The 17,544-nt window shown below is 43.6% G+C and overlaps 1 protein-coding gene across 3 annotated transcripts; it reads left to right on the plus strand.

The window, feature by feature from the left end:
* Nucleotides 1-2,887: 2,887 nt before the first annotated feature.
* On the plus strand, nt 2,888-10,324 carry jam2b (junctional adhesion molecule 2b). Of its 3 annotated transcripts, XR_011077309.1 has the most exons (11): nt 2,888-3,097; nt 5,392-5,457; nt 6,328-6,438; nt 6,579-6,728; nt 7,747-7,928; nt 8,020-8,128; nt 8,207-8,314; nt 8,990-9,008; nt 9,112-9,163; nt 9,275-9,410; nt 10,187-10,324. XR_011077309.1 is itself a non-coding variant. In XM_068572604.1 (10 exons), the coding sequence occupies exons 1-10, from the start codon at nt 3,046-3,048 to the stop codon at nt 9,311-9,313; spliced, it is 888 nt and encodes a 295-aa protein (XP_068428705.1). In that variant the 5' UTR covers nt 2,888-3,045; the 3' UTR covers nt 9,314-9,831. The 3 variants fall into 3 exon arrangements, 2 of the variants coding, with proteins under 2 accessions (XP_068428705.1, XP_068428706.1); XM_068572604.1 differs by lacking the exon at nt 10,187-10,324 and having other exon boundaries at nt 9,275-9,831; XM_068572605.1 differs by lacking the exon at nt 10,187-10,324 and having other exon boundaries at nt 8,993-9,008; nt 9,275-9,831.
* The last annotated feature ends 7,220 nt before the right edge of the window (nt 10,325-17,544 follow it).

A 17,544-nucleotide genomic window follows, 5' to 3' on the forward strand; every position in this document is an offset into this window, starting at 1 on the left:
AAGTCCTAGAACCTCACGAGCGCTCACTGAATGCTAAGCTACCTTTGTTTCCTAGAGTCTTGAAGTGTTTCCTAGGGTCTTGACGTGCTTCCTAGGGTCTTGACGTGCTTCCTAGAGTCTTGAAGTGCTTCCTAGAGTCTTGAAGTGCTTCCTAGAGTCTTGAAGTGCTTCCTAGGGTTTTGAAGTGCTTCCTAGGGTCTTGAAGTGCTTCCTAGGGTCTTGAAGTGCTTCCTAGGGTCTTGAAGTGTTTCCTAGGGTCTTGAAGTGCTTCTTAGGGTCTTGAAGTGTTTCCTAGGGTCTTGAAGTGCTTCCTAGGGTCTTGAAGTGCTTCCTAGGGTCTTGAAGTGTTTCCTAGGGTCTTGAAGTGTTTCCTAGGGTCTTGACGTGCTTCCTAGGGTCTTGAAGTGCTTCCTAGGGTCTTGAAGTGCTTCCTAGGGTCTTGAAGTGCTTCCTAGGGTCTTAAAGTGCTTCCTAGGGTCTTAAAGTGCTTCCTAGGGTCTTGAAGTGCTTCCTAGGGTTAGGGTCTGCTTCTTCAGTTTAAATGAGAGTTCATGGATTTGTTTTGAGCCTCCAGCTCTTTCTTGTGTTTCCGTGAACATTTCAAATTATTAATTGAAAAGTTAACCGTATTAATTCTGCAATGGTTTCCATAGTGTCTCTTTTCCTCTCTGTTGTTTCCTCACTTGGCTGTAAAGTACCAGTCTGTATGAAAGCTGCTCATGAATGAAGTGTTTAAAGTAAAGTGTGTAGTCGTTGTGTTTCTTCATATCTCGTTCTTTATCTTTTTACTGGTAACACACTCGCCCTCACAAAGTACACACTGCTGCAGGAAGTAAGCATTCATCTGGGAAATAGTTCTTCATTATAACATCCACGTTGAGCTTTGACCCTCTGGCTCATTCACTGAGCAGAGGATTCTGGGTAAAAGAAAAAACACTAAATCATGCTGGCTTGCAAACAGCAAAATGTGAGCGGCTGTAGTCATGCTGCTGCTTCTGCCACATGCAAGTTATTCACATGTATGTGGACATATTTACATATGTATCGGGACATATTTACATATGCATTGGGACATATTTATATATGTATTGGGACATATTTACATATGTATTGGGACATATTTACATATGTATTGGGACATATTTACATATGCATTGGGACATATTTATATATGTATTGGGACATATTTACATATGTATTGGGACGCTCTCGTTTTCTGGTTTGAGTTGACACTCGCTCCTCAGATTGAACTTTAATTAAACATCAACAGTGAAACTAAAGAAACTGAAACTGAAACTAAACACATTCGTAATGATGAAAAATACAAAAGGAACCTTGAACCCATGCAGGTCTGAAGTAAGCAGTGAAGTGAGAGAACAGCTGTTCTTCCTCTCACTTTACTGTCTCCAGAGAGCTCAACACATGAGAGTCTTCATCATCATCATCATCATCATCATCATCATCAGAGTCCCAGTGAAGGAGAGATGTGTTTATGTGATCCACGTTTGTGTGAAGTGAGCAGTAGGGGGCTGTGTTGTTCTGGATGTGTGTGTGTGTGTGTGTGTGTGTGTGTGTGTGTGTGTGTGTGTGTGTGTGTGTGTGTGTGTGTGTGTGTGTGTGTGTGTGTGTGTCACATGGCAGCAGTGTCTGCTGCTCACAGAGCAGCTGCACTACTGATGAACAGGTGCTGCAACAGAAATTGTTTGACTTTGTATTTCTCTCGTATGCGTGTGCACACGTGTCTGCATGGCTGCCCCTGTGTGTGTCCCTGTGTGTGTCTCTGTGTGTGTCTCTGTGTGTGTCTCTGTGTGTGCATATGGCCACAAATGTAAGCATGTGTGCACATTAACAAGAAGAGCGACAATGAGCTGTTGTGCGGCCGGAGCTGGTGAGAAACCCAATAGCAGGAGCACAGAAGCTCAGCAGCAGCTGCTCCTGTCACACGCTGGTGATCCAGCTTTAGCTGCTCAGATGGTCAGATAGATAGATAGATAGATAGATAGATAGATAGATAGATAGATAGATAGATAGATAGATAGATAGATAGATAGATAGATAGATAGATAGATGGATAGATAGATAGATAGATAGATAGATAGATAGATAGATAGATAGATAGATAGATGGATAGATGGATAGATGGATAGATGGATAGATAGATAGATAGATAGATAGATAGATAGATAGATAGATAGATGGATAGATGGATAGATGGATAGATGGATAGATAGATAGATAGATAGATAGATAGATAGATAGATAGATAGATAGAGAGATAGATAGAGAGATAGATAGAGAGATAGATAGATAGATAGATAGATAGATAGATAGATAGATAGAGAGATAGAGAGATAGACAGATAGATAGATAGATAGATAGATAGATAGATGTATAGATAGATAGATAGATAGATGTATAGATGTATAGATGTATAGATAGATAGATAGATAATTACTTTATTGATATACTAACAGGAGCTTAAAGAACTATTCAAGCGTGATGTTTCACTTGAGAACAACACACTTCCTGTGTTTTACTGAACTAAAGAGCTAACTCTTTTGGTAACTTGTGAGAAAAGTTTCAGATTTTATGAACAGACCGTAAGATCCCAAGATCATTGTTTATATCTGAATTTCATGCAAGCAAACATGTCTAATGTTTGTTTAATGCATTTCTCTTTTGGTCTGGGGCTCTGGGCTCGTGTCATCAGCTCGTTGCGCGCGCACATCCTGCAGCTCCTGCGGGGTTCAGGGTCTCATTCTCATTAATGCTGATAAACAGATTCTCTGACTGTCTTTAAAGAGCCAAAATAAAAGCAGCTGATATCCCCCAGCATGCTCTGCGGCTGAGACACACGTCTCTCCGCTCTGTGCGCGCGCCCCGTCAGTTGTCCAGGGTCCGCGAGAATGCGCACGTGCTGCAGATGAAACTTGAAGAAGCTGCTGAGAGTTTGGAGTCCAACTCATCTCCACTGAACACACACACGGACACACACACGGACACACACACGCAGCTCCACGCGGCTGCGCCTCTCCGAGAGCAGACATGACGCCCCCGATGAGGATGCTGCCGCTGCTGCTCGTCACGTTGTTGCACAGTGAGTTGATTCTGCTTATTCAACATTTATCAAACTATTACGAGCTAAGAATCGCACACAAATATTCTGCAGAAGAGTAAAAGACACATTGCTGAACGTGTTGAGAGGAGGAAGTGTTGACCAATTGATGATGTTACAGGTTTTAAGAGCTTTTGCTATATTTACACGTATTTGCACACATGATACTCTAGCATAACAACTCAGATTATCATTTGAAAATGGTGAAATAAAAACAATCACAACAATATCCCTTAACTCACTTCACTGTGAGGCAAAGCACAATGTGATGGTGGAGCATAACCTTTCAAATGGAGCTCAATATGAACATGTTATCTTTATTGTTTTTGTTTGATTTCTTTTTTAATCTTTAAAGACAAATTTAAAGACGAAATAAAATCATCAAAAAGGAAAAAGGAAGAGTTCTCTTCCATTTCTTCTTCAATATGTTGTACAGTCAGAAATACACGATGAAGACACAAAGATGAAGTATTTTAGTGAAGAAACATGTTTTGTTTTCTTTAAGCGATGCTGCTCGGCCTCGTGCAACAGATCTATATTTCATTCTATATTTTCTATATCTACAGTCTTCAGTATTTCCACTTGAAGCAGCCTGACGGTGGTTTTGAGTCCTTAACGTGTGAGATGTGGTTTGTTCAGCGGAGGCGCCGTGGTGCGTTCAGGGACCCGCTCAGAGCGGGACATTGTGCAGGAAGTGGTGCTGCAGATCCACAAAGTGATGAAACATCTGGAGCCCGGAGGAGATCCAACATCTGAAGATAACCTAACCCCCGCCTGACCCGCTGATTGCACACACACACACACACACACACACACACACACACACACACACACACACACACACACACACACACACACACACACACACACACACACACACACTCGCTATCTGGAGACTTTTGAAGTTGCTTTCTGCTTCATGTTCATAATTACAGCTTTGAGGTGTTTTCATCTTTCTGCTGTTTGTTTACACTTGAAGAACAAACATCTTCTAGATTTAAAGATTCAGACTTCAGCAGTTATGAGTCATGAGAAGTAACTTTCTATGTTCTTTCCTCGTGTCCAGTCAATGCTGATGCTATTGATTGGTATTGATTGTAATATGACGGACATCGTGTCTCTGACCTGAGTTCAATGTTTTAAAATTCTGTTTTAGAAAACGATGTGAGAGTTTCTGCTGACGCGGCAAAACTCAGTTCAACAGTTAAATCAGGTTTAGGTTAGACTGAAGGTTAAAGGTTCAACCAGCAGATACCACTGTGTGTGTGTGTGTGTGTGTGTGTGTGTGTGTGTGTGTGTGTGTGTGTGTGTGTGTGTGTGTGTGTGTGTGTGTGTTCTAATGCCAGCTGAGAAGGGTAAGGTTACTGTCACAAAGAGCTTCTTTGTCTGCGAAAGAAAAGCATGCACACACACACACACACACACACACACACACACACACACACACACACACACATACATACACACACACACACACACACACACACACACACATACACACACACACACACACACACACACACACACACACACACACACACACACCTTTAGCGAATGTTCACTTCATATTTAAGTTTGCTGTACATAAAAAACTGATTAATATTAATTGATATATGTATATATAAAAACATATATATATATATATATATATATATATATATGTATATATATATATATATATATATATATATATATATTCATATTCAACATTTGGTAAAGTTGTGTTTTTTAGCTGTGAAAACTTGTTGCCATAGAAATCCGTCATCAAGGAATTCAAGCTGCCAGTTTTGGACATTTTCAAAACGTTTGTGTACATTTTTGTGGGGGAGGGTGATGTAGTGTGTGTGTGTGTGTGTGTGTGTGTGTGTGTGTGTGTGTGTGTGTGTGTGTGTGTGTGTGTGTGTGTTGGAGGAGCTCTTCCCCAGCAGAGGTTATCAGGTCGGGGTAACGCAGCTCGTCACAGAGTCATCCATCACCTGCATTCCTGCCCCGTCCCTGGTACCACCAGCATGCTGCACACAGTGTGTGTCTGTGTGTGTGTCTGTGTGCAACCACGGTCTGTGTCTGGGAGCAGAGATGCATTGTGGGTGACATCACTTTTGTATTGTGTTTCTGCGCATGAACCATGACGTGTGACTCAGATCCAGAGATCCAGAAACATCTTGAGCTGTTTCCACGTGTTGAACTCAGGGAGATGTTGTTGTTCCTCTCGTTGACGACGTGAGCAGAAGAAAAGCGTAAAGACGACGTAACGATGACCTCGGTCCTCTCTGCAGGTCACGCCTCGGACTCGGTGACGGTGAGCAGCAGCAGACCCAGAGTGGAGGTCCACGAGCACTCAGGTGAGCCCACAGGTGACGCCACTGTTCACCCTGCAGGGCGACGTTGTCTCATGGGGTTTATGTCTTTGGCTTCTTTGAACTTTTGTCTTCTCTTCAATGTTTTGAAATAGAAATAAAAGAGCGACTTAAAACACCCGTTTTACTAAATGTTACTACTTTTCCAATGAACTGCAGCGAGTTCCAAATAATATGAAGAGAAAAATAACAAAAACGAGAGAAAAGTTGACGTTACGCTTCATGTATCTGCACTGTGAGAGGAGTGGAGGTGTGATGTGTTCAAGGTCACAGTGAAGAACAACCAGACAGAAAAGATATTATAATAATAATAATAACAATAAGAAGAAGAAGAAGAAGAAGAAGAAGAAGAAGAAGAAGAAGAAGAAGAAGAAGAAGAAGAAGAAGCTTTATTTGTATCGTGCCTTTCGCAGACCAGGGTCACAAAGTGCTTTATAATAACAACATAAACAATACACAGTTAAGAAGTAGAAATAAATAAAACATTTTAAAACTGTTTAAAAAATTAAAAAATAAATAAATAAATAAATAAATAAAATAAATAAATAAATTAAAAAAAATATATTTTTTTTTTAACAAGATTCAATTTTAAAAGATGAGACATCGTCTCTGATATCAGTGAAATTAACAGACAACCCACTGAAAAATAAGATTTATATAATCAAACATAAAACATTCTTATCTTTTTCAATGAGAATAACAGACATAATGAGTTTGAGAATCATTTGTAAACAAGATAAACAGCATCATGTGAATCAAATTACAACAAAAACAACAAATTACAGGAAATAACCTGCAAATCAATCCATCGTCAGTTGTCATGACGTCATTGTTTTTGCGCGTTTCTGTCCTCAGACGCGATGCTGTCCTGTGAGTTCAGGACAGAGAAAGACCCGAACCCTCGGATCGAGTGGAAGAAGAAAGGGAAGGGAGTGACCTTCGTGTTCTTTAACCACAAATTCACTGGTGAGTGAAAGATATTGAACACATGAATTATTGACTCTGAGCAGACAGCTGACGTGCTGCCGCTTCCCTCCCGCCGTCCTTCATTATTACCTCATGATCCACCTGCTCGTAGCCGTGCGTTAAGCTCCGCCCTCCATCAGATTCTTACGCAGGACGAGCCGACATGGACGGAGCGACGCTGACGATCCACGCCGTCACGCAGACTGACTCCGGGGAATACCGCTGCGAGGTGACGGCCAGCGAGGACCACGTGACGCTGGGGGAAGCCACCGTGACGCTCAACGTGCTCGGTAGGACGCGAACACGCGCGTCGTGCCTTCAGATGTGTGTCGTGTAGCATAGGATGTGTGTTGTGTAGCATAGGATGTGTGTTGTGTAGCATAGGATGTGTGTTGTGTAGCATAGGATGTGTGTTGTGTAGCATAGGATGTGTGTTGTGTAGCATAGGGTGTGTTGTGTAGCATAGGATGTGTGTTGTGTAGCATAGGATGTGTGTTGTGTAGCATAGGATGTGTGTTGTGTAGCATAGGATGTGTGTTGTGTAGCATAGGATGTGTGTTGTGTAGCATTGGATGTATGTTGTGTAGCATAAGATGTGTGTTGTGTAGCATAGGATGTGTGTTGTGTAGCATAGGATGTGTGTTGTGTAAGATAGGATGTGTGTTGTGTAGCATAGGATGTGTGTTGTGTAGCATAGGATGTGTGTTGTGTAGCATTTGAGGGCAGTGGTCGGTCACGTTCACTCGCCCTCAAGCTCAAGGTTAAATACAACTGCTTTATGGAAATCGAGAAAGATGGATTTTGATATTAAATACTCAAAATATTCTGTTACACATATTAATAAGCATGTGTCAGTCACACACTGCAAACTGCAGCGCGGTTTTCAGCGTGTTGCTGTCACGCGTGTGAGGAAACATAATTCTCTAGGAGCTGAAAACACATTTTCACAATATTACAGTTTAACATGGATTTTCTAGAAAAAGAACAATATTATAAAATATAGAGATGTTTCAACATGTAATTAAAGAAACAGAGATGGAGGATTTATTGCTCACACAGTGTCTGCTACAGTTTCTTTCTGTCATTTGTCTACTCAACAGCTGTTTTATTATTATTGATTATTGCTTTAATTATTGCTTTGAAGCAGAAATGAATCCTGAGACTCATTTACATCCACAAACAACAACAAGCTCAACACAAGTCACCCTTTGAGCGTTTAAAGCTGGACATGGATGAAACCCGTCCATGTCTGTCCGCCGCTGTGCTGGCGCTGCTCATCATCTTCCTCCTCCTCCTCCTCTTCCTCAGTGCCTCCTCACGTCCCGGCCTGCGAGGTGCCGAGCTCGGTGTTCGTGGGCTCCGGCCTGGAGCTTCTCTGTAAGGACAAACTCAGCGTTCCTCCGGCGACGTACCGCTGGTACAAAGACAACAAGGCGCTGACGGTCACGGCCGGCACGCCGTACAACGTGGACACACACAAGGGCACGCTGGTGAGCGCGCGCACACACACACACTTAATGCACTGATGAGTACACGAGCTGCTGCATGACGCCGCTCTCTCCTTGTCTTTGATTGGAGCAGAAGTTTCAGGGCGTGTCCAAGACAGACGCAGGGATGTACCGCTGCGAGTCCTCCAACAGCGTGGGGGCGCCGAAGAGCTGCGTGGCCCAGCAGCTGAAAGTGATTGAATGTAAGCGCTGCTGTTGAGCTGTGAGTGTGTTTCCACGCGGCTGCTCTGCACAGCCTGAACACTCTCCTCTCTCCTCAGACCCTCTGAACACGACGGTGCTGATCGCCGGCGCCGCCGCGCTGGTGACGCTCGTCCTCCTCTGCTGCGTGTGTGTGTGTGTGTGCCGACGCCGAGGCTGCTGCAGCAGTGAGTACTGTGTGTGTGTGTGTGTGTGTGTGTGTGTGTGTGTGTGTGTGTGTGTGTGTGTGTGTGTGTGTGTGTGTGTGTGTGTGTGAGGTCACAGGTTGTCTTGCACTCATTACTATTACAGTTGAGGTATTTTGCATTTATTAAGTAAAATAGGAAAAAAAATATTTTAAAACCAGGTAATTTAATTAAAAAAATTACAAATATTAATACTAATAATATATATATATATATATATATATATATATATATATATATATATATATTTGAAAAGCATATCCATGAATCTCAAATTCACTATTGCAGAGTTGCATTAAATATTCTCTTTTCCCTCCGTGATGGAGCTGTTTGTCTCAGTGATGTATTCCTGGTGTTTTAGGTCATAAAGTACAAACAGCTGCTCAAACAAACAGATGAAGTCATCTGTGAACGTTGGAGCGTTTAGCTGCTAACGAGACGTTTCCCTCCAGAGAGAATATTGGTTTCCATTAGTCTGCCGGACAGAAACAAGAGTCTTCATGCTCACTTAGAGTCGTGCTAATGTGCTAATGTGCTAAGATGCTAATGTGCTAATCGCTCTCCAGCGCTGGCAGACAGAGACACATGTTCAGCTGCTCTGGTCAGTATGAAGAGATCCTGAATGTTAACTTTCCTCTTTGTTGTTTCTCTGAACAGAAGACAGGAACACTAAAAGGTGAGCCCCCCCCCCCCCTCTCCCCTCTCCGGTTGTGTGTCTTTGTGTGTCCTGTAGTTGTGTGTCACTGTGTGTTGATGAGCTCAGACCCTTTGTCTTGCAGCACCAGGTCCTACTACCCTCCTTCTCCTCCTCCTCCTCCTCCCATCCGTAATGTGAGTGATGTTGTTTTCTTCACTCGGTCGTCGTTCCATCCTGTTAAGTTGCTGATACGCCGCCGAGCTAATTAAAGAGATGATTCATTGTGTACATCTCTCTCTCTGCAGATCAAACACTACAAACAGACTAATTCCTTCATGATCTGAGGCTGAAGATGACTTCAAACCCTCCAGAAGCTTCGTCCAGCTGATCTTCAGATAAAAAGCTGAAACCTAAACAACGCGTTTGGTTTATAGTTTGAAAGTCAGTTCCTACTTTTTATGTCTTTTACAAACGTACAGCTCTGTAAATATGGGTTTATCTCAGCTCTTTGATGCTATTTCATGTTTAAACATCTTTTTAAATCTTGTTTTTAGAGTATTTTTCCAACTGTCTTCCAGCTGTTTTAGCTCGCTTGTGACTGTATAGAATCTGTATATTGTTTCCTTTTATTGCCTTTCCTTTATATTTAGATGCAAAGATGTTGATTTACGAGGAAATGTTTTTTTTCTCATTTTTTTTGTCACATACTTCTTGTGTTGATCTCATAATTGTTGAATCTTTGTGTGAATAAAACTGTAAATTGAGGGACAGATGAACGGGTGTCTGCACACACTGAACGGTGCTTTGAAGGCTTTTAAACCTTTCATATTATTTTTGATGATATATGTATTCTTCAATAAAGAGAGATAAAACAAAAATAACCCACTGCAAAGTTTATTGGCTTATTGATTTATGAATAAAACCACCGATGCTCTAATTAAAGGACGACTCGCTCCAAAATGAAGGCTCGAGCCTCTTGGTCCGTTACTGTTTATTCATATTACATCTGTTCAATACGTTCTTCCTTTGTGTGCATAATTAGATAATTAGATGAAAATGAATGTTTCCATCTGAAGACATGACGTGTTAATCACATGTAGCGCTGTACTCGTACGCTGGTGGTTGATATAAATGGAATACACACTGTGTGTTTTCTTTGTGTTGAAGCTTTTTTGACATTTCTTTGATATTCATCAAACGTCTGATCTTTCCATCAGGAGCTGTGAGCCGTGCAGAGCTGCAGCGCTTCCTCTGACCAGACTGATGGATGTTTCTGTGTTGACCACTAGGTGGCACCAACGCGCTGACGCTCGTTCAGCGGCTCAGGCTCCTGCTGCACCATGCCAGCCGTTGCCCATCATTTGTCGATGAACAGTAGCACGATTGTTCTCCTCCTTTTGTACTCGTTGTCCTCCTTTTTCTGCCGCTCATGAATTACATTTTTGAAAAGCACTGGTATGCTGCAGCCTCACTCGACGCATTGTCTGTGCACGGCCTCGAGGTTTAAAGATGTATCTGGTGTTCGTGTTAATGACCACATGTGCGTGGCGTGTAGCCGCCACAATGCAGACAGTGTCAGCGGCTAACATCCATCTATTCTGGTCCACGGTCACAACCCTCTAATGGCTGCAGAGAGCCTGGTATTGATCTGCTGTTATGTTGGTCGCTCAGCCCTTTGTGTTCAGCCGCTCTGGCTGCAGACAGAGGACATCAGTCGAGCTCTAAAATATGCAAATGTTCCTCCACAGTGTGAAAACTGCACTCTCAGTGTGAGCGGCATGGTTTCTTTCAGCAGAGTGACGCTCGTCACATTGTCGGATGTAAGCACAAGATGTACATGAGTACAAAAAACACGAGTTATTCGTTACTCACTCCTCTGTTTTAGTGTCTGTGTAAATGACAACTTAATGTGTAGTAACATGAAAACATGAAACATAACCAATATGAGGCACTAGTCGGGTTTCTTTCATCCTGCATCGTTTGTGCAGAGCGTCTTTTGTGTTGTTTAAATGCATGGTAAGAGCCCCTCAAGCCTACACAAATGTTGTGTTGCTTTTGTTTGCATTGCGTCAGCTAACTTCCTGTCTGCTCTTGTGTTTTGTCTCAAGTAGCAGCATTAAACTAAAGCTACTGTAGGTTTTAATCGTGTGGATGTAAAAACACTCGAACTAAAAGCAGGTTTAGTGCCGCTGGTTGAGATGCAGATGTTCTTTAACTGTGATGAAGCTCAGAGACGCTGCACAGCTCGGCCACAGCGCTGCCGTGTTGTCTGTGTGATCTCAGGCTGCTGCTGCTTTGTTGCAGGACAAGTTACAGCTCCATCATTCCTGTTATTAGAGCATTAGAGGTATTACAGTAGCGCTGCACAGCTCCCACCTGAGCTGCTCTCTTCAGCAGCAATAACTAAAGCTGTGATATACGCTCCTGTAAGGGGATGCAGAGCCTTTAATCTATGACTGTGCATCATATTCTATAAGCAGATCATGCTTTTCAATGTGAGATCAAACTGCTGTCAGACATGTATGTGGTGGCGTCGTTAGCATAACGCTAAAGTAGCATCATTTGAATGAGTAAATGTACTTAGTTACTCTGCAGTGGACTGACCCTGGGACACATTACATCCTGACAGCAGTCAGGAGAGAACAACTCAGCGTGGGAGTTCCTCTCGACCCGCATGCAGCATCACAACACGTCACACATGCTAATCAGCCAACTGGAGTTCCTGGTTGTACTTTTCAGCGGTTCTGTGGGCCCGCCGGCTCCCAGAGCTCCACAAACAGCCTTCAGCACACATCTCTGGTGGTAATGACACAACTGCACCGCCGGCTGCAGACACTGTGCTTTGCTTTGAGCTTCTTAATGGCTCTTTTTTATTTATGCACGCTGGCCCTGGATCGCAGCTCAGGGGGATGAACATCACGTTTTGTAAATGTGTGTGTATCTGTCAGATAGCGACAGAGGAGAGAGAGAGAGAGTGTGAAAATAAGTGAGAGAGAGAGCGAGATGGAGAGAGAGAGAGAAAGAGAGAGAGCAGAAGAGTGCGAGTGGGCGGCGGCTGTCAGATAAAATCTATGTCACTGTTTTCTTCGATGTTAAATGAAGCCTGCAGCCAGGTTTGGTCCAGGACGTCTCTGTGCATGGAGCTCCATGAAACCCCCCAGGAGCTCCTCTGATCCACGAGCAGGTGGCACCACGCTCACGGCACATGGCACAACACCCTTTAAGTTGTCTTTGCAATATTTTACAACTCTTTTCTGCCAGTTTTTATTCGTGAGGTGTGTTTCTGCTTTCTGGCTCGTGCATGGCTCCAGGTTTTTGGCACATTTACAGCTCTCATAGCGCCGCACATTAGCAGTTCTTTGGTTATGCAAAGCTTACATCATACAGACATTTATGTAGTTATGCCTCAGGGAAACGGTTGTGGCAAAGGAGCAGGAAGAAGACCACTGACAAAGGATTACCACAGGAAACTCCCTCTTCCCACGGCGGCAGCACCAAATAGCAGCATTTAAACATTTAGGGCCCAGCAGGCGACGTCTCCTACAGTTTCATTAAATCTTTATACTGAGGTTCTCTTACAATGCCAAGTGTGTACGTGTGAGTGTGTGCTTGTGGGTTTTGTGAGTGTGTTTGTGTGAGAAGTCGAGACGGGGGGCCGAGAGAACGTTTTCTATTTCTGCTCTCCGTCTTCTGTTTTCTGTCTGAACTGTTATTCAGCATCGCGCCCTGAAAAGACTGTTATGTGTAATTACAGCAGAGCTGGAGGATGGAGATGGTTTTGTCAGTACACACACACACACACACACACACACACACACACACATACACACACACACACACACACACAGTGTCCTGTTCTCCTGCACATGCAGTCATCCCACAGCCGCGCTGTGCTTCTCATTGGAGCCCAAAAGAGGAACAGTGTAGGCCGAGTGTTGTACAGATGAAATGTGTGTCTGTGTGTGTGTGTGTGTGTGTGTGTGTGTGTGTGTGGGAGTGTGTGTGTGTGTGAGAGAGAGAGAGAGAAAGAGGGCCGGCGGTTTGAAAGCATTTCAGGATATCTGTGCCCTGAATGCTAAGTAGCTATGCCAGTAGCATAATAGCATATTAGCATAATTAACAAACAGGTGAGTCAACAGACCGAGTCATACTTTATTTGTATTATCGAAAAGGATCAGGATTGTTTTCTCAATAAATTGATATTTTTATATGAAAATGTAAAGTGTAAATGTTTTGTTTTGTCAGACTGAAACTCAGGAATTCAAAAACATGCAAACATTACACTTTAATGACTGGAACCAGGTGTTGTTGCAAAAACAATTATTAATGTAATATATAATAATCAAATAAAAGCTTTGGAGATACAGGTATGTATCAGGTATGATATGCATTATGTCTGCTTTACACATTTCATACTTTTATTACACTTTTTTTGTTTGTGTTCTTGGTAAAAATACTGTGAATATTTTCCATTTTAAGACATAAAGAAACAGCACAACCCTCTGAGCGTTCGTGTAAAGACGTGTTAACCAGCAGAGGGCAGAAAGGCCTGATGGACCTGAAGAGTCTTCAAGGAATCATCTTCCATTTCCTGAAGCGTTAGAGTTTCACACCTCAGACATGTTTACTACGTCTGATTCAAACGGACAAAGTAAAACAACATTTCACTCTTTTCAACGCTTCTGCACACGATTTCATCTCATGTGAGCTTTGTGTTGCAAAGCAGAACAATACGTTCATCACTCATTGTGACTCTCTGCTCATCACATTCTTGGTCTTTTCTCGTCTTTACCTTTACTCATTTTACCAAAGGCAGGTAGCGTTCACTGGTTTTGTACACGCTGGTTTACAGTCTTGGTTCTGTGGCTTGTGAACGCATCACACTCCATCACACTCGTGTGTGCAGCCAGAGAACCAAACAGAGAGATATTAAGATGTTTTATGCTGCATGAGAAACCTCAGTGTAATCATTTGATCTCATGTTAACGTCACAAATGTCTTCTCGCTTCACATCTACAAGCAATAAGAATTCACATGCACAAATCTCCATATCTCTACAGAGAGCAAACTCAATTTGTTAATGACGTCAATGCTTGAAGCCCCTGTGGTTGAGTTTCTATGGGGAAGCATAAAGTATGCAGTCAGATGACGGCTCTGCTCCTCACTGCCCATCAGCAACATCCCGCGCTGCAGCTATTTGATAAGACTGTTTAGCATTCAAGAGGTCTCCTCAGCACTCAAGTGCTCCCAGTATTATGCTTTTAACTCGTTCCCCCCAGAGGAGCAGAGGATCCAGAGCAGAGGAGGGAGCGGAAAGTCAGGCAGAAACAGAAGGATCCTTATGGGCAGAGGGAGATTTCACAGGACAAAAGCCTGTTATTGAATTCCTGTCATGATCCGTCGGATAATCGCCGCCACTATCCGGCCCCCAAGACACATTTAAAGGCTCGCTCAATCCCACTCCCATCCGAGTCCTCTGGCTGGAAGTGTGTGAGCGCACACAAGCGTCTCCACTGTCCCGTCACTCGCCGGATGCCACTGAACGCCTCTGTGTTGGATTAGACTCTGCGTCCCTTGAGCAGAGCTTAGAAATCATCACAATGCATCCCATCAGTATGCCGAACACCAACATCATGTTTTACCCTCCAGTGGCTGGATGATGCCATGCGCTACTTTTTTATTTTAAAAGGAGGCAAGACGTTCCCGAGTGTTAATCCTGGACTGATCGGCCGGCCAGAGGAGCCGTGATGAGGCTGATAGCTGTGGTTACATCCTCAGACCCTCAGACCCGCATCAGTATCCCTCACAGCTCTGTAACACACTCGCATAGAGAGATTAATATTCATCAAAGCCATGAAAAGAGGCAGGAAACAATGTGTTCATCGACCAGGTGGATCCTAAAGACTTGAAGCAGGGAGACGCTCACACGTTCAAAGAGCATCCGGTTTAGTCGAGGCCCTGGATTAGGACGATCGTCTCTGCTAATCTGCTGGGATTCATTAAAACAGATTAGACAGTCCGAGGTGCGATAAGGAGACGAGTGAGGAGTGAGGTCTGATATCATCCTCCTCCGTCCTCACCGGCCTTCAGAAGCAACTCACCTCTTCCAAGTTTTCCTCTTCAGGCCAGAGAGCTGGCTGAGGACAGGATGCCCCCCCCCCCCCTCCACACACACACACACACACACACACACACACACACACACACACACACACACACACACACACACACACACACACACACACACACACACACACACACACACACACACACACCCTACTGAGCTTATTAAACCCTCAGAGTCTTCAGGAAGAATCTTTCATGCGGAAAAGATTTTCGTACGGAGGAATTTACTCAATTCTGTCCTCATTTCCGTCTGCGGTACACGCCAGAGCTGCTTCTTCAGAGCATATTGGAGTTTGGCTTTTCTCAAAATTGTTCTGGCGTCCACAAACTTTTCTCTGAATTTCTTCACTCTGATAAACAGAGAAGTGTTTCTGCTGCAGTGTTTGATGTGCTGGACCGATTAGAAGATGTTGAGGAAACCACGAGCGCCTCTTCATCCTCTTCATCCTCTTCATCCTCTTCATCCTCACCACACGCTCATCCACAGAGCTCTCTTCTCCCTTCATTCCTTCATCCCCCCCTCCCTCCCTGTCGTTCTCTCTTCCTCCCTCTCTCCCTGCATGATTAAAGGTTTCATTCAGATGTTTTTCTTTCCTCGCTCCCTCGCTCTGATTTCCCTTTCTTCTTTTCTTTTGTCTTTCTCTTGATTGCATCTTCTCTCTCTGTGATTACGACCTCTTGTCTGGGTGAGCGGCGTCGTCTTCCTCAGCTTGCAGAACAACAGAGCCGAGATGGAGACACGTTCAACAGAGTTTATCTGGTTACGAAGGAAAACAAAAGAAGTCTCAAAGCCACAGAGCAACACAAAGTGTGTATTGTGACCTGTTCAGAAACACCTTCACTGAGGGAACGCAGCAGATGAACCGGTTGTGATGATTTAATGAATTCAGAAAGTGAACTCTTGTTCCTAACTCGTAAGAAATAATACGAGTGAATGTGTTTATTTTACCTAACATATAATCAATTAATGACCTCACAGTTAAACCTGCATGAATGAATTTGACAGAGATTCCTGTGTTTGTACAGAAGAAAACAGATCTTAAAAAGAAAGATCAAAAAAGATTTAAAGTACTAAACATTGACCCTGCATGTGCACTAAGACCTGCGTGTCCTCAGGCATAGTCTTTTTTAATGTTTCAGATATTTTATTATGTGCAGCTTGCCGTGCACGCCTGCAGACCTAACACACTCATAGCATAGCAGCATGCTAGCAGACCTAACACACTCATAGCATAGCAGCATGCTAGCAGACCTAACACACTCATAGCATAGCAGCATGCGGGTAGAGAGCAGACATCCATCCCTTGAGCTGCACATCAGTCTTGAGGAACCTCAGGGCCTCTCCTCCATCTCTCCTGCCTCCTCGCTGATTGAGCTTCCAGACGTTTGATTCTTCTTCAGCACAGGCAGCGATCCTTTGAGCCGAGGACACTATCAGAGCTGTGTTGTGTCTACAAACCGTGATGCAGGGGCAGAAGGAGTGTTTGCCCGGAGGAAACGCATTCTTTCCCTCACTGTACCTGCTCTTCCCCCAGAGAACGAGACACTGAATCAGCGCTTGTGATGTTATCAGCCGCACGGCGCTCGAGCTGCACGCTGCAGATGAACTGTGACTGATTACAAAAACACACACAACCAACAACAATGTGTGTGCGAGTGTGAGTACTGTATATTATAGCAGGATGTGAATGTGAAGTTAGATTTGATTCTGCACGTCTCCAGATGAATAGATGGTGAAGAGGCCGCTTGCTGCTACGTTACTGTGATCCCTCAAATGCACAAGACACATTTTAATGAGGGAGACAATGAAGGCTAAGCTAATCTAAACGTATCTATTTTAAAAATGCTTGTCATGCAAAGTATGTTCCATTTATAGAGGGGTTAAGCGTTGATGTTGTCCTTCAGCACAGCAGCGTTGATGGAGGGACAGAGGAGGTGGCTGCAGATGTTCAGACCCACAGGGAAGCCGTTCAACAGGAAGTCTGGCTTCCACTGGAAATGGAGGCCATCCATCTTCCTTTCATCGGGGATGGGTAGAAGTCATCACACGTTCTCCCTCTTCTGCTCTCTCCATCTGTCAGACCGTCTCGCTACATCATTCCCTGTCACCGCTCTGCTCGTGTCTCTGCTGTCCTCCTGAAGCTCCGTGTTGCTGCTCATCTGGGCTTCAGCATCGTTTCACAAACAATACGAAGACTTTTCTGCATAAATGTGGTTCTTCTCCTGACGGCATGAATGGCTCTTTTATCTGTTTTTACCAACTCTGGCAAATTGGGGAACTTTTTTAATTTAGATAGATGGATGGATGGATGGATGGATGGATAGATAGATAGATAGATAGATAGATAGATAGATAGATAGATAGATAGATAGATAGATAGATAGATAGATAGATAGATTGATTTCGCTCAACATTTCATCCTGACCTCTTGACCTCTCGACCAGAAGC

Source organism: Clinocottus analis, unplaced genomic scaffold (assembly GCF_023055335.1).
Source record: "Clinocottus analis isolate CAN_PGR_092001 unplaced genomic scaffold, fCliAna1.0.p SCAF_12, whole genome shotgun sequence".
In the NCBI taxonomy this organism is placed as follows: domain Eukaryota; kingdom Metazoa; phylum Chordata; class Actinopteri; order Perciformes; family Cottidae; genus Clinocottus; species Clinocottus analis.

Excerpts from the sequence above, each read along its gene's own strand:
- jam2b (XM_068572604.1), top strand. The coding sequence starts at position 3,046 with ATGACGCCCCCGATGAGGATGCTGCCGCTGCTGCTCGTCACGTTGTTG. Across the intron at positions 3,098-5,391 it reads GCTCGTCACGTTGTTGCACA|GTCACGCCTCGGACTCGGTG; the intron begins GTGAGTTGATTC and ends TCCTCTCTGCAG. Across the intron at positions 6,439-6,578 it reads CTTTAACCACAAATTCACTG|ATTCTTACGCAGGACGAGCC; the intron begins GTGAGTGAAAGA and ends GCCCTCCATCAG.